Source organism: Chlamydotis macqueenii, chromosome 1 (assembly GCF_036417535.1).
Source record: "Chlamydotis macqueenii isolate bChlMac1 chromosome 1, bChlMac1.mat, whole genome shotgun sequence".
Lineage (NCBI taxonomy): Eukaryota > Metazoa > Chordata > Aves > Otidiformes > Otididae > Chlamydotis > Chlamydotis macqueenii.
In genome coordinates this window covers 92483310-92503001 of record NC_141556.1, presented here as the reverse complement: position 1 = coordinate 92503001, position 19692 = coordinate 92483310, and the positions used below count along the sequence as shown (strand labels likewise).

The following is a 19692-nucleotide window of genomic DNA, read 5'->3' as shown; positions in this document are numbered from 1 at the left end:
CGCTGCGGGGGCGGCGCTGCGCAGGGGCAGGAGGGAGGCCGAGTGCGGGCGGGACCATGTTGGCGGCCGGGGTAGGGGGGAAACGACGACGCGGGCAGGACCAAGTCACCCGGGTGGGGGGGGGGGCGGGATGCTCCCCGCGGCGGGGCCTTGCAGCCCGCAGGTCCGATGGCGGCTGCTTGCCGTGGGATCCCAAGTGCCTGGGTGCCTTCACCGCTTCCCCGCAGAGCTTCCTCCGGCCCCTGCCGGGTGCCCGGTGCCCCAGAGCCGCGGGAGGGAAGCCCCCAAGCTTCTCCCGTGGCTGCAGGGAGGCCCAGCCCCTCCCGCCTGGCAGGGCCGAGCTGCAGCGCGGAATGGGAAAGCGGCTCTCAAGGACCCGCCCGAGCACCCTGGCCAGGCCGAGGCATGGGGTCAGGGTAAAGGCCGTGGGGAAGCCCAGAAAACACCACCCAGCCATCACCCCCCAGCCCCGGCCGTGGTGGGGCCTGTTGCCTGTGAGCACCCACCGCACCGTCCAGTGACGCCAAGGCCTGCCAGCCTGGACGCCTCGCCAAGGCCTGGGGCCCGACTCCGATGCGCTGCCTTCCCAAAATATCATTAAGTGAGAAGGGAAAGAAACATAAATTACCTTATTCACACTTTTTAAACTTCGTGGTTCTTCACCGTCTGCCTCTGCAGTTTTGGCTGTTCAGAGCCAGCCGGGCAAGAGCTGAAGTCCCCTGCGATGCGCTGCAGGCGCTGCGGCAGCAACAGAGTTCTTTGGGGATGACCGTATCACAAGCCCTTCGACTGTCCCCTCCCATCACATAAACACAGAGCCCACAGCACAAAAAAAAAAAAAAAAAAGCCAGGTAGCTTCCTTCACACCAGTAGCAATTCGGTTGGTCCCAGCCCCAGCCGTTGGGACTGGCTGTGGCAGGGCCAGAGGGTCAAGGCCAGGCAGGAATGGGGCCCGCGGTGGCTGTGGGTGCCCTGTGGAATTGATTGCTGTAACGTGTTAGAGCTCCCGGAATGGTTTCCCATCAAATGGATTGAGTATTTGTGGTCTTCCATGAGTTCTCCCCTGAGTATAAGACATTATTTCCTGCCTCCTTCCCTCTTTACCTGAAGCTGAACATACTCTTTTCTTACCTGCCAACATTGGTATGCTCGTTAATATATTTGGTCAGAAATAACAGAGTTAAACTGAGCATGAATTTTGTACAGTCTTACAATATCTTTCGATTCCCTTTTGTTGTATACTTTCTGTTTTCTTTCAAGGAGTCTCATGCAAATACAGATTAAAGTGGTGTCCCTTTAAAAAGACAGGGCAAAATTGGCATTAATGATCACACCTGTAGGGAAGAGAGGCATGAGAGAGGGAGAGCTGATAAAAGGCTGCTACGAGCATTTGCCCGTCCTGGGATGGGGAGCGCTAAGCTTTTTAGGCTAAGAGTGGTGGTGAGAGGTAAAGGTTAAGATGGAGTTTCCACAGTGTGAGCAGAGGATGACTAAGGTCTCCCTAGCTGAGATTCTGAGGTGTTTTGAACATCCTATAAGTGAGGAGCAAGCCTGGGCTATCTGCTTTCAGTGTTGTTGTAAAATGGAACAGGTGGCTGAGGGGCTGTACCCACCGCTCCATTCTGTGTTCATAAAGGGTCCTGGAAGCATCTTCATCCATGCTGATGGTACTGCTTCATTCAAGGTGTACCACAAGTCTGGTAAGAGCACAGGTAGCTGTAGATGCCAAGGGCTGTTCCTATAACAGGCTGAAATAGGGGGACAAAGTGAGGAATTTCTTTTTCCTGTCCTTCTTTTTTTTTAATTTTTCCCCCCCCCCCTCCTCTCTCCTGTCTCTGTATGTTGGTACAAGGCTGTTCTGCTGCCTATACTTCATTTCAAAGGACTGTACATGAGTGGTAATACAGGCCTACTAGTAGGCCAGATAGGTGGGTGTTTGGCCTACTAATGTTTTCTAATAGTGCCCTTTGGTTCTAGGGAATAACAGGATGAAAGTTTGTTACCTCTTACATCATTTGAAATAAGTAGTCTGAGGCTTTATTATATGTCCTGCTCTGTTCATCTTCCAATGTATGGTTCCTTTGCTATAGTGACTCTCACAACAGATCTATGATTGACAGTTTATCTCTTTTGTCACTGTATGTAGCCAGCAAGTGGCGACAAGCTTTGTCTTATGCACCGCTTAGTTACAGTGCTGCAGAGCTCAATGCTAGGCTGTGACTCTTCAGCGACAAGAGCGAGTAATAAAGAATGAAGACAAAGATCCAGTGCCTTCCTTGTGGTTAGATAGCTATTAGCAAATAATAAAAAAAAAAGTACCCAGCAGCAGTTAGTTCGGGGCTAGTGCTCGGAATGAGAAGAGTATCCTATGTTGCTTTCCAGGACTCCCCAAATATAGGCCTACTTTCTCTAGGTGGGACTGACCTTAGTCAGAGGCATTTGTTTCCTTTTTACCAAGAACTCTTTCTCTCTGTCGACAGGGATTCTAAAAGCTGTTTATCAATGCCTATGCAGTTTTCTTTCTCCCCATACCCTCTTTTTTCCCTTTCAGATGTTGGCAGCATTCAGCAGTCAGAGGACAAGGTAAGCCTGTGTATTCACCTTTGTATGTGTGCAGATAAAATCCTACTGTAGTAGAAGGCCAGCTCAGGAGATACAGATGTCTCTGGCAACTATCAAGGTGCTTAGACTTCTGTTCCCTGTGAGAGTGACTGTGTCCCCTGCAATCTGGAAAATGAAGCAGAATGCTGGAACTGAACTCCAGTAAGACAATGGGACTGGGAAACAACAGATGCTGCCTACTGTGCAATAGCCCAGTCTTTTTGTCTTAATGACGGATAACTTAGAGGTGCTAGATTAGTCTATTTAAAATTCTTAAAAGAGCTTGTTTAGGAGAGCATCTCAGGTTACCGGATGACCATCTAGCCGCTTTTTGGGCCCCCCTCATTCTGAGGGGTGTGGTCAGCACTGAGGTGCAGTGGAGGGTACATGGATGGCTGGGAAGTTCTCCACAATGCTTTGTGCTGCACTGCTTCCTTGGTCTCTGTTTGCAGCTGCTGGAGTACTTGGGAGTGGTGATCTATGAAGCCCTTGACTGGGGAATCGACAGCCAAGCGGAGCGAGAGCTGAGTGATCCTTTGGAGAAACTGCTCTGCCACATGTTGAAACTGGACGATGAGACAGTGAAACCAGCAGTCACCCTGCAGGATGTTATCAAGGTTTCCTTCTTCCCACTTACTAAATATAGCAGCTTTAGAGGAGTTGATGGAACAGTACTGTTAACCAAGGGGCAAGACCATTTCTGGGAAAAAGCTGGGTAGCTTGTTGGAAGATGTAGAAAGAGCACATGGCTTTCCCATGAGAGAGAAAAGGCAAAACCATCTAAGGTGTGTGTAAGTACCTGTGGAAAATAATTAAGGAAGACAACTGAGCATGGCTCTCGCACAGCTGTGTCTATGAAGTCCTTCTGTACATAGGCTCCAGATTGGATACCTAGAAGACTATGAATATTGAAAAAAGTCACTTGTCCATAGTATTCAGTTTCTGCAAGAGGTGGGATTTGAATATCTCAACTCCAACAAATATTTTTATCTCAACCATAATTTAAAGATATGAGAAATTTCCCGTCCCTCAGTCTGATCAAGGTAGGAGAAAAGAACAGGACAGTGACTCCACCTGCTGTGATTTTTTTTTTTTTGTGCTTTGTCTGCACTGGAGGCTTCTCCTTCCAGGTACTTATTTCAAAGCACACCTTATGCAGAATGAGATAATAAATTACACAGCTTCTTAGATTATTGTATGTATAAGATTGGACATCTTGCTTCTTTTTTTCCTCTGAATCTGCAATAGGAAAAAAAAAAAGATAGAAAGGGGCTGTGAGGAAGATTTTTTTTTTTTTAACCATGGATTGAGAAAACTGAATTTTGCTTTATTCCATCCTACCACGTTTTTTTTTTTCATTTCAATATCTCTTATAAATTACTGCACTTCTTTCAGGCCTGTAAGGAGCACTTGTCCAGGCCTTCTGAGGCTACCAGCCATTATGAAATGACCTGCAGGAGCCTATTTGCTGAATATATGGAACTTCAGAAGCTTGTGACCATCATCCAGACCTCCAAAGAGGTATGTTTGGGATCACCCCTTAGCTGCTATTCCTTCTACCTTCACATACTCACCTAGTTTTAAAGTAATCTTCCCATTGCTCTAGAAATAGGGTACCTAGCTGAAGGTCTATTTTCACAATGTGAAAGGCTACTTCTGGTAGCTGTGGGGTCTCTGCATGATATTAGTAAATTATTGTAGGTTTTGAAAGTTTGGGTGTTTGGGTCTTCTAGGCTTTTCAGATTAACATTAGGAATTCATACTGGACAGATAAGAAGTCACTGAACTGTGTAAGGTAATGACCTCATGTGCTTGCTTCTCAGAGTCTGAGAAAAATGGATGTGGAAAAATTGGTGGAAAATCCCCTTCAGAAGAAGGAAAAACACTGGGTAAGGGATTTAATTCCTTCATTATGGTAGGCTAACAGTTTTTTGTCTACCTTGACTCTGAGGCTTTTCATTGACTCTTCTACAAAAAGTAAAGCTTGAACACAAAGAAAACTTCGTAGGTTGTTCAAGAGCTGAAGTAGTTAGACTTGTCTGCAAAACCAGCTGGGGAGTGAACTTGAAGTTAAACTATTTCATATGTTAACCTCATGTGGACATTTACTCTACACAAAGAGTGTCTTTGTGGTTCAACTTAAACCACTTCTAAAAAATGAAGTTGGAGGCAGTCTTTGGAATAAGTGTCCGCAAGTAGTTACTCAGGCTGTTTCTGCCTGCAAATGAGCCCCAAACTCCAGCTCTTGGCAGGAACTGACACCTGCTAAAAGCAATCTGTTCCTTTCTTGTAGCTGGACTGAAAACTCCCAGAAAACTCTTCTGTTGGTGGTAGTACTGGGATGAACTAGTTCACTCTTATTATGCAGGGTTTGTGCTGTTCTGGGCTGGAGGACTGAAGGCCGGTAGCTCTGTCCATCTTTGTGGTTGTGCAGCTCCAGCAGCTCAAACAAAGGGGTGAAGGAGGGTGAGGTTGGAGATATAGCTCCTACCTTTTGCTTGCTGCCTTTTTTGTCCTTCCATAATCTTGGACTGTGTGTTTGGGGCAGAGAAAGCAACTTATTCTGTTCTTTTCAAGGCCCTACACAGCCAGGACTCAATCAGAAACAAATAGCTCTTCTGGCTGGAGCTCTGCCCAGCATAAACAAATGCACTGTAGTCTGGAGACTGTGGAGACAAACAGCAAGCCCCAAGAGACTTGTGGACTTGCTCCTTTTGTCTAAATAGCACTTGCTTTGAAGCGTGCTCAAACTATTCGTATGAAAATGTTTGTGAAATGTGTGTTTGGGCATATTCTCAATTTTGTGATCTATTAAAATAAACTGGCAAGCTATCTCAAACCACAAACTCATCAACTGCTGTAGCTCTTTTCTGCAGGGAATAAATGAATAAATACATGGGCTTTGCTGTGTGGCCTGGAGGCCAGTGTGTTTGGCCTCTGCTCCTTCAGGAGACATGAATTCCAAAAGCAGGATGTCTGTTGCAAATCCTCTGCCTCTAGTTTCCAAGTCTCTAAGAACCATTTGACTGCATTGCTCTGACAAACTCTTGAGCTTAAAATAACCAGGATGCCAACTTCACTGGGTTCCCACAGATTGGAGCTGACGCCTTGAGTGGTGCCAAGCAGCCAGTCCTCTCTGTGGACCATGCTTTCATGTTGACTGCTACGAAACAGGCCTTCTGAAACATAGAACACAGCCTGCTGGTGTGCAGGGTTGCAGTTTCAGCAGAGCTTATCCAAACATGTCACAAGACAATCTTCACCTTGAAATCTAAGCAGTGAGACCCTTTAGGAACACAACAGTCTTATCACTTGTCTGTTGAATGGGTTTGGAATGCTGTAGTATCTTGTGTTGTGTTGTACAGGTGTGAGAAGTTTATGCAGGGCTTGAGAATACATGGGATGGCCCAAGCAGAATAATTGCAGTGATCCCATCAGTAGGGAAAGAAAAGTATGAGTGTTAATGATGTCACCTACATCTGAAAAATGTTTTGGGTGTACAAGTTGCTCTGAAATGGCCAGCTGAAGGTAACTCTTGTCCTGAAACTAATGTGGCAATATTACAGTACAGAAGTCTCTATTCAGGCTATATCTTTCCAGCTGGGCAGAGAATGGATTGACAGCAGCCCTGAGGAGAAGGACTTGGGTGTACTAGTGGATGAGAAGCTCAACGTGAGCTGACCAGGCATGCTTGCGGCCCAGAAGGCCAACCGCATCTTGGGCTGCATCAAAAGGAGCGTGGCCAGCAGGTCGAGGGAGGTGATTCTGCCCCTCTACTTTGCTCTGGTGAGACCCCCACCTGGAGTACTGTGTCCATTTCTGGAGCCCCCAACATAAAAGGACTTGGACCAGTTGGAGAGGGTCTAGAGGAGGGCCATGAAAATGATCAGAGGGCTGGAGACTCTTGTGTGTTCTTCTACACAGTAAATACAGCCCAGGAGACGTGCCTAGTTATATGGTCACTCTGTGACAGTTCTAGTTCTCTGGAGCTGAGGTATGACTGTACCAAAGCCAGGCTAAGACAATCCAACAAAAAAAATCCATCTCCTTGAGGGCAACCATCAGTCAGAGCTTGCATAAGGCTCTTCTGATATTATACCAAGATATCTGAAGGGGTAAGTTGAGAGAAGATGCTTCATACTGTAAGTGAAAAAGGAAGAGGAGTCTAAGTTAAAGCTTTGTTCTGAGGCCATTTCTAAAATGTTTTGCTTCCCTTTCTCTGTTTACAATACAATCACTGTTCTTACTCAATTTGCCTTTGGGATCCAGATAAGCTGTTGACTTAGCACTTCCATTACAGTGTTGTCTAAACATACTATTGAGTTTGTAATTTTTTTTCCCTTGTCTTTAATTTTTGCTGGGTTACACTGCATGCCTGAGGATCCTCAGATATTAATACAGGAACAGGATGAGCAGATGTTAAGAGTTATCAGCTTGTGTCTCCAGGCTGAAACTGATAATGTATGCGGCTGTGAAGGTTAAAGTAGGAGATCCCTTTCCCCTTGTCTTCCTCCCTTGTCTGTGGGCCCTTCAACCCTTAGTTTCTGAAAGTTCAGAGGACTTTAATGGTAAGATTTGAGATTTCATTCCCAGGGTTTTCTAGGGTCCAATAATAGGAAAAAAAACTCTGGCACCTGGAGCACTTGGAGAAAGTAGGTATTCAAAAAAATGGGTCTAGCTGCCTGGCAGCAGAAGCAGTGTTTTGCTGAAGTATACTCATAAAATTAACGACAAAATGCGGGAATGAATCTGGCGAGCTAGCTCCCAGATCCCTCATTGTAAATTAACTTCTGCAAAGAGAAGCAATTCTTTGTTCTGGTACTGTACTCTGATCTGCAAGTGAGTTGAAGGGAGTGTTAAGGACACACTTCTGTGTTTCTGAATTACTTCAGTTGCTAAGTGTGCCCTGTTACACAGAGGGAGGGAGTGCTGCCCCATGCATTCTAGCCAGCTGTTGACTTGGCCTTCACTGGTTTCTCCTAGGCATCCCTGTGGCCCAACATCATCCGTGAACTGCAGAATGGTGTGAGGCTGCACAAGGCCACTGAGCGACCACAATGTCACACACCTCCGAAACAAAGCATCTACTCTCCCTATGAATTACTTTTGGATGATATTCAGCACAAGAGATACACCCTTCGGAAGGTGAGTGACTAGAGTCAACAGACAACTCTGAAACCACCTGTTCTACCTCATTTCTAAGCAATATTTGTTGACACCTCTTCTCCAAAAGCCTGTCTTTCTCAAAGGTACTTCCAAGTCCAGAAGTATCTGAGTTTCCCTCTCAGTTGCAGCTCAACATTAGATCACCCTGTTTGTCCACCCAACTGCTTCAATTCCAGTAACATTTTAATTCAGATATAGCAACACTGATGAAGCTGCACAGTAAATTTTTTCACCCTCCAGGGGTCAGCCACTCCCTTCCCTGGAACAATGATGCTGCCTTGCACACAACACTTTCACGAAACAGATGCTTGCCTGCTTATGCTTTCCACTTTGGACACTTGTGTCCTCTCGGGCTCCTTAAGCTGAGCTGTGCCTGGCATCTCTTAGTAGTCTCCTTGCCTTCCTGGATGTTGTAGGAAAGCACAAGTGCAAAAGCACTCTTGAGTGAATCATTTGCTCAGCCTCAGGCAGAAGCCTGTAGGCACTGTACACAAGCTATGGCAGGAGTTTAGTCCTGGTAAAAAAAATAGTGCTCCTTCCAGGGGCAGCTGCTTTGCTGACTCAAGTAGTAGGGGCTTCCAATGTGGATGGTTGGTGAAGATGACCAGATATAAAAATGTCTGGGGTGCCTCTAAAGGCTTGTGATGCTGTTTGCTTGCTGCAGCTTGAGCTGGGAATGATGAGCAGATCTAAAGCACTGGCATAAGGCTTTGTGGCATTGGTGTGCTTTGCAGACAGACATCTTGGCAGAAGATGAGACACAACTCTACTTGTAATGAAGAGTGCTATTTTAAAAAGTTAAAACTTTGCATACCACACTGGACATCAGCCTTTTTTCTCTTTGTTGGTGCTGCTAGAGTGCAGGGGTTTTAAAAGCCTCAGCTAAATGTTGTACCTCTATAAAAACTCAGCTCTTACTTTTGTTGACTGTGGCCCCAGCCTTCAGGTAAAGCTGTGACATTTATCTGGAGATGATATCTTGATTGATACAGAAATGAATATTAGTGGAAAGGAGACAATACATCATAGCTACTTGTGTTCCCTGCAGTGTACTCTGTATCAATGCACGGTGCAGTACAGAACTGTAACTCAAGGTGGCAGGATGAACTGAGTCTTGATTTTCTTTTTTCCTTTCTTTTTTTTTAAATTTTTTTTCTGTGATCGACAAGAAGCACAAAGGTGTTAGAAGAGTAGTAGTCAGAAATGCTAGAAGAAAGCATAGAGTACTACTGCTCAGATCTTTGTGAAGGCTCTTCAACGAGGATTTCCCCATCTGTAAAGCTATTTTAAACCTTCTCTAGCAAACAGTGGTCTAATTTGCAAATGAATGAAAGCACAGCTAGTGTGGGAAGCTGTAGTCTTATTCTACCTGCACTCCCATGTGTTCTGAAGTTGTACACACAGGGAAGGTAAATGGCATAGCCTCAAAGTAAGAATAAGTGAACAAGGCAGCTAAAGATATGCATGTGCAACTTGACTTTTTTTTTTTGTCAGTTCTCCCCTATGCAGCAAGCACAGGGCTTAATGAGGTGGACAGTATGCCTCAGATTAATACCTGCCCTGCAATTCTATCTTGCTATTGTTCCTAGTTTATGTAGGTCTGTAAGCCAATCTCTGGGACTCTAGCTTATGCATACAGCTGCCTGCTGCCACACTTCTTGTTACAGTCTTGTTAACCCATTCAGTTACTCTCATCCCTGGAGCTGAGTTCTCTCTGAGTGATGTGACCATGGTGCTTGTCAGGATCACTCCTGACATTAAAATCTGAGCACAACAATTTCCAGTGGCTCCTCAGAACAGTTCATGAGCTGCTGGGGCTAGAAGGCTGTATGCTTCTTGTGCAAGCCTCAAAGGGCTGTGCAGTGCTTCTGACTGCCTCTAGTTTGCTGCAGGCAAATCTGTCTCTGCCAAAACCCCATGTAAGTAAATCTTATAATTCTACATTCCCAACTCAGTTTTGTTATGCCTTCCCCCCCTCCCCCATTCCCAAATCCTGACTTGAGTCATTCCCTGTGCCACTAAATGGGAGGGTGTACCAGGAGTAGAGAAAGAACTATTGCTTAAGCATAATTTCTGCTCTTTCAGGTGGTCATCGAGCAAAAACACAGGACCCCCAAAGCTGACGTAGCTGCTCCCAAGCCTCATCTAGAACCTGTAGGTGGTCCAGTGCTGCATCTAATGATAGCAAAACAAGACTATTCTGGAGTTGACAGAACAGTTTCTAGAAATATGGAGCTAATGTCTTAGCTAGTGGTTTGGATTTGGGAGGGACATATATAAACCATGCTTAAATTTTGGGCAGACTCTCTTGCCAAAACATAGGGTTAGGAAAATGGGAGGTGACATCTTCATAGGATAAAGACTATCAATCTCCCTACTTCCTCTGCTGCTTCTTCCATTTGGAACATTTTGTGGTCCTGAAAGTACTCCTGGGGTTTGCTGTTTCAAATTTGAGTTGCTAAAGCATTCTACTATGCATTATCTAAAGGTTCTCTTGTGTGTGAGGCCCAGTGCTCTCCTGAGTGATAGGTGCTTGTAAAACAGTGCCATTGCTAAAGGAGTAGTTGTGTCTCCCTTGGTCGCCTCACTCTATGCACTGACTCTTTCTTGTGCTGCGCTTCGCCTGCAGGTGCTGGAGAGGAAGCTGAAAGAGTGTGTGCCATGGGAGTCCAGCTGGCGTGAACAGCTCATGGCAGAAATAAAACAGCCACAGAAGCTTCGGTCAGCAGCAGCAAGGGAAAATGGGAGCAGGCCCAAAGGTACCTGCTACAAATTGACCTATCAAGCATGCAAGTGGAGTCACCATTGACTAAAAATAATGGATGACCTTTGAAATGAAAGCTCGCTTATCTTTTTTTTGTAGCATGTATAATGCAAGGGAGGTGGGAATTCGAATTTTGTGTTGATAGCAGTGGTATGGCATAAGAATAGTTCTTTCTAGAAAATCTGTGGTTTAAGACTCAAAAGATTTCAACTTAGCTTTTTTTTTAGGGATGTTCAAATTTGTCTGTCCACTAAGTGAGAGAACAGGATTTTGACCATCACCTAAAACTAAAAGATTATGTAACTATTAGGACAAAGTCTAGCCAAATATCAAATTCTGATATGTGGGTATCATATTTGTCATTTTCTTGTCACAGCACATCTTATCAATTGTCTGTGTGTATGGGTTTTTTTGTTCCCCCTCTCCCCTGCAGGAATGCTTGTGACACCAAATATTGCTTTGAAATCTCCAAGCAATAGTATCTTAACTCTCCAAGATGCCAGTGCCGAATTTAAAATTGTCAAAACTACAACGCAGCAGCTGGGACCAGGAGTTCAGGTAAGGCTTTCAATGAAAGGCCTCTGGAGAGGCACAAATACTTCAGTCATTAGATCTGCACGCATACATAGCCTAGAACATCGGGTTCAAATCCTAGTGTGGGCAATCTTGTGTCTCAAAAGTGAATGAATGTGGTACTATGAGGTTCACTGAAATCTTTTCCTCTACAGAAGCTCATACTGTATTTAAACGCTTCTTTTTATGGCATGGCTGCAGCCTATAGAACCAAGGTCTGCTCTGGTCTCTTAAAACTGGATCCTGCAGGAGTTTTAATATGCGTAGGAGTTTAGCCAGTATGGGCCAGAACTATTCCCACTCATACCTCACAGTGAGGCATTTGATGATAGATGTATTGATGTGTTTGCCTTTCACATGGTATGTGAGCTTCTGGAAGAAAAACTTCACTTTATTTTCAGGCAACAACTTAGCTGGTGAATTCCCACTCTTCTGCCTGTGGAGCAATTTTGGGAGCACTGTTCTTCAATAAACCATGATACATAGTATTTGGGTTCTTTAATTCCTGGCTTAATCATGAAAAGCTTGACTGCTTGGTTCTGGGATTCAGTCTGAGCATATTCAGAATTTCTGTGGAACAGAACTTAAGCCCTAACATATCATGTCTAGCACAGATGCACTGGCATACAAACAGGAATCTGTTTTCTGTAAACATTTCTGTCTGAAATTCAGTTGCTTAACTGAGGGGAAATGGATATGGATTAATAAAAGCAGAAAAACTTAGCTATATTTGCACAAGTCTGTGCTACTTGTAGGAATGTTCAGCATTTGAGAACCCTGTAGTTGATGTATTACTCCTAAATGAGGAGGACCTTCATATGGAGACTACTATAATCAAATTTGTTTTCTGCCTTTCTAGAGAAGCTAGAAACAATGCTGTTGAGATACAGCGTTGGGCTTGAGTTGGGTTAGCGGGGCACAGTCTCTTGAACTGTTCTCCAGTGTTGCTGTGTGTGAACTGGAGCCAAGAAAATGGCTGAGAGTTGTATAGGGAGGATTTTGTGAAGCTGGTTCCTGAACAGATGAAACTTGGGGACTAGTATCTGCATTGAACTTGAGTGAGAGAGAGAAAAGATGAATTTGAAACTTCACTAGCTTGGCTGGAGCTTCCTGGTTGCAGGGGGGAATTAACTTGCTATTATCTCTTGGAATCTAAAGTTGCTAAATGTACCACATTGATTTCTCTCTCCACTCCACTTTTGGCTGAGCCTTGAACATTTCTGGTCAGTCCTGAGTATCCTGGGTTTTGTTTAGCAGCAGTGCTTCTGAGGAAGTGGGCTTGATGTCTCTTGTATGCAGCTTAAGAATATCTTGTCCTTTGGTCTGCAGGAAACCCCTCTCAAGCTGCCTTCCAGCACCTGCCTTGCCTCAACCATGTCATCAGTAGGATCCTGGAACAGCACAGGTCAGTGTACTTCTAGTTGCACATCTAACCCAGGTGATTGGTTTAGATGTCAGCATACTTCTAGCTGCACATATAAACAACATAGTCAGTGGCCTCCTGGGTTCCTAAAGCCTTGGGTTGGGTTCATTGTACACTTTGTCTCTGACCTGAAGACACTTTACACGAGAAGCTCCAACACTAAGTAATGAATCTGGGGAGGTGCCCTTAGAAAACCGTCCCTCTGCAGTTGACTGAAGCTTTGTATAGCTCCTGCAGCTTCAAAACAATGATAGCATGTCCCCAAAGGCCTAACTGGAATTCACAGTAAAAGCTAAATGAGTGTTTTGAATGTTCAAGTAGAAAGCGCACCACCTGATTTTATTAAACTAAATGGTGCTAAGGAAGCCTCGTCACTGCCTACTGACAAGCATAATTCCTCTAACCTCTGCTTTTTGTGAGCTGAGTTGATGGAGGTTGAGGGGACCTTGCTGCCTTCAGAAGGCAGTGTAGTGCTCTTGAGCATTCATCTTTTGGGTGAATACTTAGAAGCTGCCAGTTGGTTTTCTGCCCTCTAAAACACTCTCTTCCTATCCAGGTCTTACTGCAAACTGCACATGTCCTCCCAAGAGTGCACCCACACTAGGAGACGTTGAACTTAATGGTTTCCTGAATGCTGGCCAACAGCAGCTGTGTTCTTACAGAGGAAGGTCCAAATCTTTAGAGAGCAGCCTTCAAAGCAAGGAACTGGTAAGTCTAGCATGTCAGCTAGCAAGCCTGGTCTGATACATCTGGTAGTGACCAGAGCCTGCACCTTGATTCTCGTGCAAGTAGTAAGCATGTTCTGTGATTTTTATCTTAGGCCATGTTATATACTCATCTTAAGTTGGGATGTTATTGTCTCCTTGGAGACAGCTTAAGCAAAGACTGGATGCTGTAGTGTCCTTGTTGAGGCCTCCCTGTTTGAATGATATGAAATAAAGTTGCTTCTCATACAAGAAAAGAAAAATACCACTTGCATTACTTGAAAGTGTCTGTCAAGGCTTCCTCAAGCAGACTGTAGCTGGCAGTGGGACTGTCCTGCTTTGTCCATCTCCTCTCATTCTTTCTATATTCTGATATGTTCACAAACATCCTTTAAGCTGCAGTAAAGGGAACAAGTGGTTGACAAAATGTAGATAGCACAGCGTCAGTGATTTCTAAATGTATGCAGTACTGAAGTCATCAGGCTCTGAAAGACTGTTGTGGGAGCAATGCTGGGTTTGGTGCATTTCTGTGCAACTTTCTGAATCATGGCCTCACCCTGTTCTGCACAAGTGTGCTGTGCCCTTGCCTCCTTCTTTCCTTCCTCATCCCTCCCTACGCCACCCCTGGCAAGTCTCTAAACTGACCATAACTCTGTGTCACCTCTTTATTCAGGAATATGGTGGGGGATGCAGGTGGCCTGGGCTCCCCACCTGGGGATAAAAGTACTGTTGTCTCTCCTGGTCAACCACCAGCCCATAGCTGCCATTTGTGTGGGGCCAGTAGGCCTCGGGGAAAGAAGGCAGCAAGAAAGTGGTGTGCTGTGGAAAGGGATCCTGTGCCTAGGAGGGGCCGGGGTGCCATCTGTGCTGTGGTCTCTACCAAAAGTTAGAATTCCCCAGAAACTGGCTCTGGAGATGGTATTAACTACTGTGGTGACCGAGGAGCCTGTTTCCCTAATGTGGTGTCAGAAAGCTGTTGAAAATTATAGCAACCACTGAAACTCTTCTAGTAGTTTCTCTGCTAGTATTGTCAAAGAGTCAACTAATACTCATCACTGGCAAAACGGAGTTTGGGGGACAAATGCTACAGAGCCTTTTGGGACCCAGTTTTTACAATGACCTCCCCAAATATCTGCTTCCTTCAGCTGTCTCTGATACTTAACTCCTGTCTTTCGTTAGGACTGTTCCTTTCCTACCAAGTGGCCATCACCAACCATTGCTGAGCTGATTGGAACCAGATATGCAATGATGGTGCTAGAAGGGCAAAGCTTCTTCCAAGGAGGTAGTAATGGTGTCTTTCCAAGAGCAAAGGTATGTTTCTTCTCCTTGTCTTTGTGCTGTCCTTGCCTTATCAAAAGCTGACTGGCTTCATGGCCCTCAGTGCTGAACTGCTGAGGTGCTCTCTGCCTCAACTTACCCTGTTCATACTCCTGACCCGAGTTTGGCCCTAGGCTATAAAAACCTTTCCATAATTGTGCAGTGCAGTGATGGCTTCTAATCAAGCTTAAGCTGTGTAAGTCGCCTAGAAAGTAACCCAGCCTTTGCTTGATACTTCTTGTCTGTTATTTCCATACTAGGAGAGCTGACTGCCATGACTGCTGGCCAGCTCTGAAATCACAAAGTAATTGGGATGTGGTACTGCTAAACATGAAGCAAAGGCTCTTAACTCAGGCTCCCACACCTGAGTTGTGCTGACTTAAAATCACCTTGCTGAGTGGATGCAAAAGTTGGGGAGGTCAGGGGGCAGGGAGTGACCTGCAGCACAGGACTGCTGGCTGTCCGCTCTGCTTAACCCACTGGCTTATTCACTGAGTCTCCGTTAGAGGGGCTGTGGCAACCAGCCCCTCTGGAGCCGATGTCATGAGTACAAGCCCTTTGCAACACAGATGTGAGGAAGTCAGTGCTACTTGGCTTAGGGGTCAGCTCCTTGCCCTCACTTATTTAGCAGTACAGTCAGAGCCAAAGGGTTCTACTGGCTGAGCTATGCTACTTCCACAATCTGTCTGATGCTCCTGAGAGTGAATCCTTGTTTTCTTCTCGCCTTACTTACCAACCCTGCTTTAACTTGCCTGCTCTCTGCCTGTTCTAAAATGGCTCTCTTACCCTCTTTGTGTTCTTGCTGCTGAAGTTTTTTAGCTTTCTCAAGCTCTGCTTCTAAAGATAATATCACTTCTGACTGCCAGCTGTGTATGAATGTTCTTTTTTACAAAGTTCAAGCGACTCATCAGCTTCCTTATGACTCATTCTTTGCTTCAGGATTGGATTCAGATTTGCCCTGACTTAATCTCTTTGGGATTGCTGCAGTCTACCTCAAAGAATGTCTCTCTTCTTCCCTCTCTCTTAACTAGCTACTGTTACACTCTTACACAATACAGCTATTGTTTGCTCAAGAGCCTTTTTTTAAACTCCTGTTGTCTGGCAGCTGCCCCAAACCTCTGCATCATAAAAACACTGGCCTACAAGTAAGACTTTTTTGCCTTTTTAGCTTTTAATTCCTGTGTCTTTGCTATCCTTTATTGGACCTCTGTTATTGTATGTGGAGCTAAAGCCTTTAGAAGGTTGGGTTTTGTGCTTGCTCTTTGGCAAGCAGTGGGTACTGTTGGTACAAAGATATTTCCCAGTGGCATTCACAAGTAACTTTCCTTTCCACAGATCTGTTTCAGCTGCCATAAGCAGATGTTTCTTAAGTGGCCTTACAACTGTTACCTCTGCAGCAGGTGAGCTGGTACAAAAGGACTGAATGAGGAGGGAGAAAAGAGTGAAAGAATAGTGCTGAAAATACTCAATGTTCAAACAGTTGTAGTACTGGATAGGAACAGGTTGCTGAGCCCTTCAGTTTTTCCTTACTGCACAAGCCAGGCTGAAGCGTCTACAGCTGCAGAGGATGTGGGAAAAACTTGCCTCTGAAGTGGTATCTCAATTTTAACTCTCAGTATTAAGCTAGCAATAACCAAATTTACTGTGCAAGTATTAGATTCAATTTGTCTCAGAGATCACTGCATTTTGCTCTAAAGGTTGGGTTTAGCTTCAGTGAAGGGCTCGAGCAGGTTCTGGGAGAGGATCTTCGCCAGAATCTTCTGTTGAAGACTGAAAAGTGAACTCCAGACCCTGTGACTGGGAAAGGAGTTGGACCTAGTTGTATCTACTTATTTGTCAGAGGTTTTCTGTTCATGGGAGAGGAAAAGAGGAACTTCAGGCTCATTAAGGCTCTCTTAAATCTATTTGAAGCAGTGGTGAAGCACTGAATTGATTAAAAGCTACAAGTAAGCAACCACGGGGAATTGAGTAACTGTCTGGTGGTAGTGCTGGGTGAAAAGTAATGGGCATTTGCAGATAAAACTTCAAGCTATGGATGCTCATACATTTCAGATGATCTAAACTAGCATGAATAGGAGGGCTGGCAAACTGAATAGGGGAGTTCTAAGCTTGCTCACTTTGCTGTCAAGTGATTGTGCCACAATCACAAATTAACACTTGGGAAAGTCACCCTTAGCTGCAATATTAGTATCTGCTGAGCTTTACTCAAATGATAATGCTGAGAACTTTTTTTTTAGTGTTGTCTGCTGTGACTGCTGCATCAAGGCAAGTCTAGTCTTTACAACAGCCTATGTGTTTTTCACACTTTGTTTTCCCTGCACCTCACCTAGTCATAGGAAGCCTTCCTTCACCCCACTGATACCTCAAATCTACCCTCTAGCTTCCTTCTAAGAAAATAGAAGAGGGAATATTACAAAGTGCAAAAGCAGCCAGGGTGCCACAGACACCTCTTGTCATACTCTAAAACAACTCTGGTTCCTCTTTGTTTCATCCTGTGTAAAGTGGTTGGGATTACTCTGTGCTCTTGTTTATTCAAGGGTCAGGAAGTTCACTGCATTAATGTCTGTCTTCTAAGTGCAGCAATAAATCAATTCCATGTCACACAAATTTTCCTGCTAAGAAGGAGGATGTGTTTCCCTGAGAACTCAGGTGACTTGTGTTGTGATTCTAGATGTCCATGCCCTTCAGAATATGTGTACATCTCCCACTTCACTTCCTAAAACTTTTGAGGCTCTCCAGAGAGGAGGACCCAGCCACTCAAGAGCAGAAGAACTCAGAGCTGCTGCATGAAATAGAGCACTGGGAGTGTTTGGGGTAAGCTGGAACAGGGATGTTCTGTTTCTACTGTGAAAAGTGTTACCAGTTACTTGTATAGGCAAGTCTACAAACATGCAGACAACAGTATGTGGTATTATGCTGGTCAGCTGAATGTTATGCTGAATGACTTGTTTAGCCTCTGGTCTAACTAGTCTACAGTTCTCTGGAAGTATTGTGGATTTTAGATGACCAAAAGGGAGGATGTGTAGGTACTCTGAAATCCATTTTGCTTTTTAGCTATCAGGTTTCTGACACAGATTCAGAAGTGTCTGTATTAGCCCAGACATAGAAGGTTCCTTGTGACAGCTTCATTTGTATGAGAATTTCTAGATCCCATTATATTCTATCCCCCCATCGCTGGGGGTCTGTCACTACCACCCAGGAGCAGCCCATTTATACCTAGAAATAAAGTATGCTAATATTCTCAGGTATAACTGACTGAAGGGTCACATCACAAATAGTTCCCAGAAAGGGAACTATTTCAAAGAGAGCTCTGGGTAGAAAAGACAGACTTTGCAAATACAAGTGTAGTATCTAGGACTGGAAACATACATTATCTGTTCTCTTCTTTCCAAATCAGTTACCTGTTCCCCCAGTGGTATATATATCTTTTTCTCTCTGAAACCATTCTTTAATGTAGCCAAACTAAAGTCGTGGCAGCTTCTGCTTCAAAGGCTTGTACTTCAGTTGCCAAAAATCAGAGGCAGTGTTCACTACTGAAGTTAACTGTGTGGGGCAGTGGTTTGGTCTGTCTTACAAAGCTGGTGCTGCAGAAGGGGTCTGAGTGACTGTATTACTTGCCATACTTCAGGATGGAAAAAAAAAACCCCTCCTACAGCATAAGGATGTGGCCATAACCTTGGATCAACCACAGATACCTGTTAGCCCTTTGGCAGACATACTGTCAACAGAGAGAAAGTGTCAGTAATGAAGCTCTTTTGGTGCTTAGTAACTTTCCTAAGCGGAGCTGACTGCTCTGTTTAGCTAAGTCACTTAGCAGTGTTGGAGCAGGGAAAGGGTGGAAGAGCACCATACCCTCTAACAGAAACCTGGCTCAGCTTTCCTGCTTTTCTTTTTCTCTCTTCCACTCCAGTGTACCTGTTGTTTTGGACCCCCATTGCCGAGCACAGCCTCTGTGCTGTCACACAGGGACCATGGCAGACTGGGTGACTGCAGACATCTGTATGCGATGTGAGCAGTATCTGTTGAACATGGCTTCCAGTCAACAGCAGAGCATCCCTCTCAGGAGAAATTCCTGGCCTTGGACCAAACTGGAATGACTCTGCCATACATTTCTCCTGTCACTTGTTCTGTGCCTGAACTAAATGAAACAGCTTTATGCACCTACTGACATAAAGGCCTGAATAAAAGACCTCCCTGCTGGTTAGTCTAAGCAGGAAGCACGGTTAGTATTTATGTATTGCGAGGTATTATAAAGCATTGTGGTTTTTAGAACTGTTTTAATTCTTTTACATGTCTTTGAGGAAAATAAATGTTGAAGCACTATCACGCCTCTAGCATTTCCTCCTTTGCACCTGCAGTTGTCATTGTTCTGTGGCACTGTTTGCATTCATGGCTCAGCAGACTTTGCCCTATGTAATGAGTATAAGGAAACTTTTAACCCAAAACCTTGATTCCTGAGAGGCTTGGAAAGTGGAGCTCTTGATGTTATCACACCACCACACATTTTGCAAACACTTACTCCTTCCTGGTAACTCACTGAGGAGCACTGAAACTTGCTGCTCTGTGTATGATGCTGTAGCGATGACGGCCAGGCAGCCTGCTTAGTCTGCTTGCTTAGGAAGGTAGCTCTTGGTTTGGTTTTTGTCTGTGCACTATCTGTGCTTTGCCACCGGAGCGCTCTGGTGCTTGTCACTGAAGTATCTAGTACATCTCAATGCCACCATCACCTGAGGGAGGGGATGGTTGCTCTGGAGAGATTCTTGCTCTTTGTACTGGCCTTAAGTTTTGCCCTAAGTAAGCTGGACTATTACAACTTGTGGCGTTCTGCAAAAAATAAAGTGTTTTGGTAAATTCTTTGTGTGGTTAAAACAAATAACCGAAAAGGGGATATTTGACAATGTGTTTGTTTCTCCCCAAGAATTGCCTGTATGGAAGGGGTGGAGGTGCTCTGGAGTTCTTCCTGGTGTGTTTTGCTGGGCCTAGATAGACAGATAGTGTTGAAGGATACAATGGACTTGTAGTTGGAATGAGTCATGCTGAAGAAAATAATGGCTGGGAAGGGCCAGTTCTTCTAGATAGTGGAGAAGGGAAGAAAGTCATGTTTAAGCTGAGCCCAAGGTCTGCATCCAAACTGCCAGAAGGGT

The 19692-nt window shown here is 44.8% G+C and overlaps 1 protein-coding gene across 1 annotated transcript; it reads left to right on the top strand.

Moving 5' to 3' along the window:
• Window positions 1-56: 56 nt before the first annotated feature.
• On the top strand, window positions 57-18645 carry LOC104476964 (protein spire homolog 1-like). Its single transcript, XM_086750480.1, has 17 exons — window positions 57-113; window positions 1637-1700; window positions 2552-2583; window positions 3054-3218; window positions 3997-4122; window positions 4425-4490; window positions 7585-7746; window positions 9853-9921; window positions 10397-10526; window positions 10965-11089; window positions 12404-12509; window positions 13084-13235; window positions 14411-14542; window positions 15884-15948; window positions 16786-16813; window positions 17220-17362; window positions 18459-18645. Exons 1-17 carry the CDS (start codon window positions 57-59, stop codon window positions 18643-18645), a joined length of 1809 nt encoding a protein of 602 aa, XP_086606606.1.
• Window positions 18646-19692: the final 1047 nt, after the last annotated feature.

Coding starts and splice junctions, on each gene's coding strand:
- LOC104476964 (XM_086750480.1), top strand. CDS start 57: ATGTTGGCGGCCGGGGTAGGGGGGAAACGACGACGCGGGCAGGACCAA. Junction 4,491..7,584: donor AGAAGAAGGAAAAACACTGG/GTAAGGGATTTA, acceptor GGTTTCTCCTAG/GCATCCCTGTGGCCCAACAT. Junction 14,543..15,883: donor GTGTCTTTCCAAGAGCAAAG/GTATGTTTCTTC, acceptor TCCTTTCCACAG/ATCTGTTTCAGCTGCCATAA.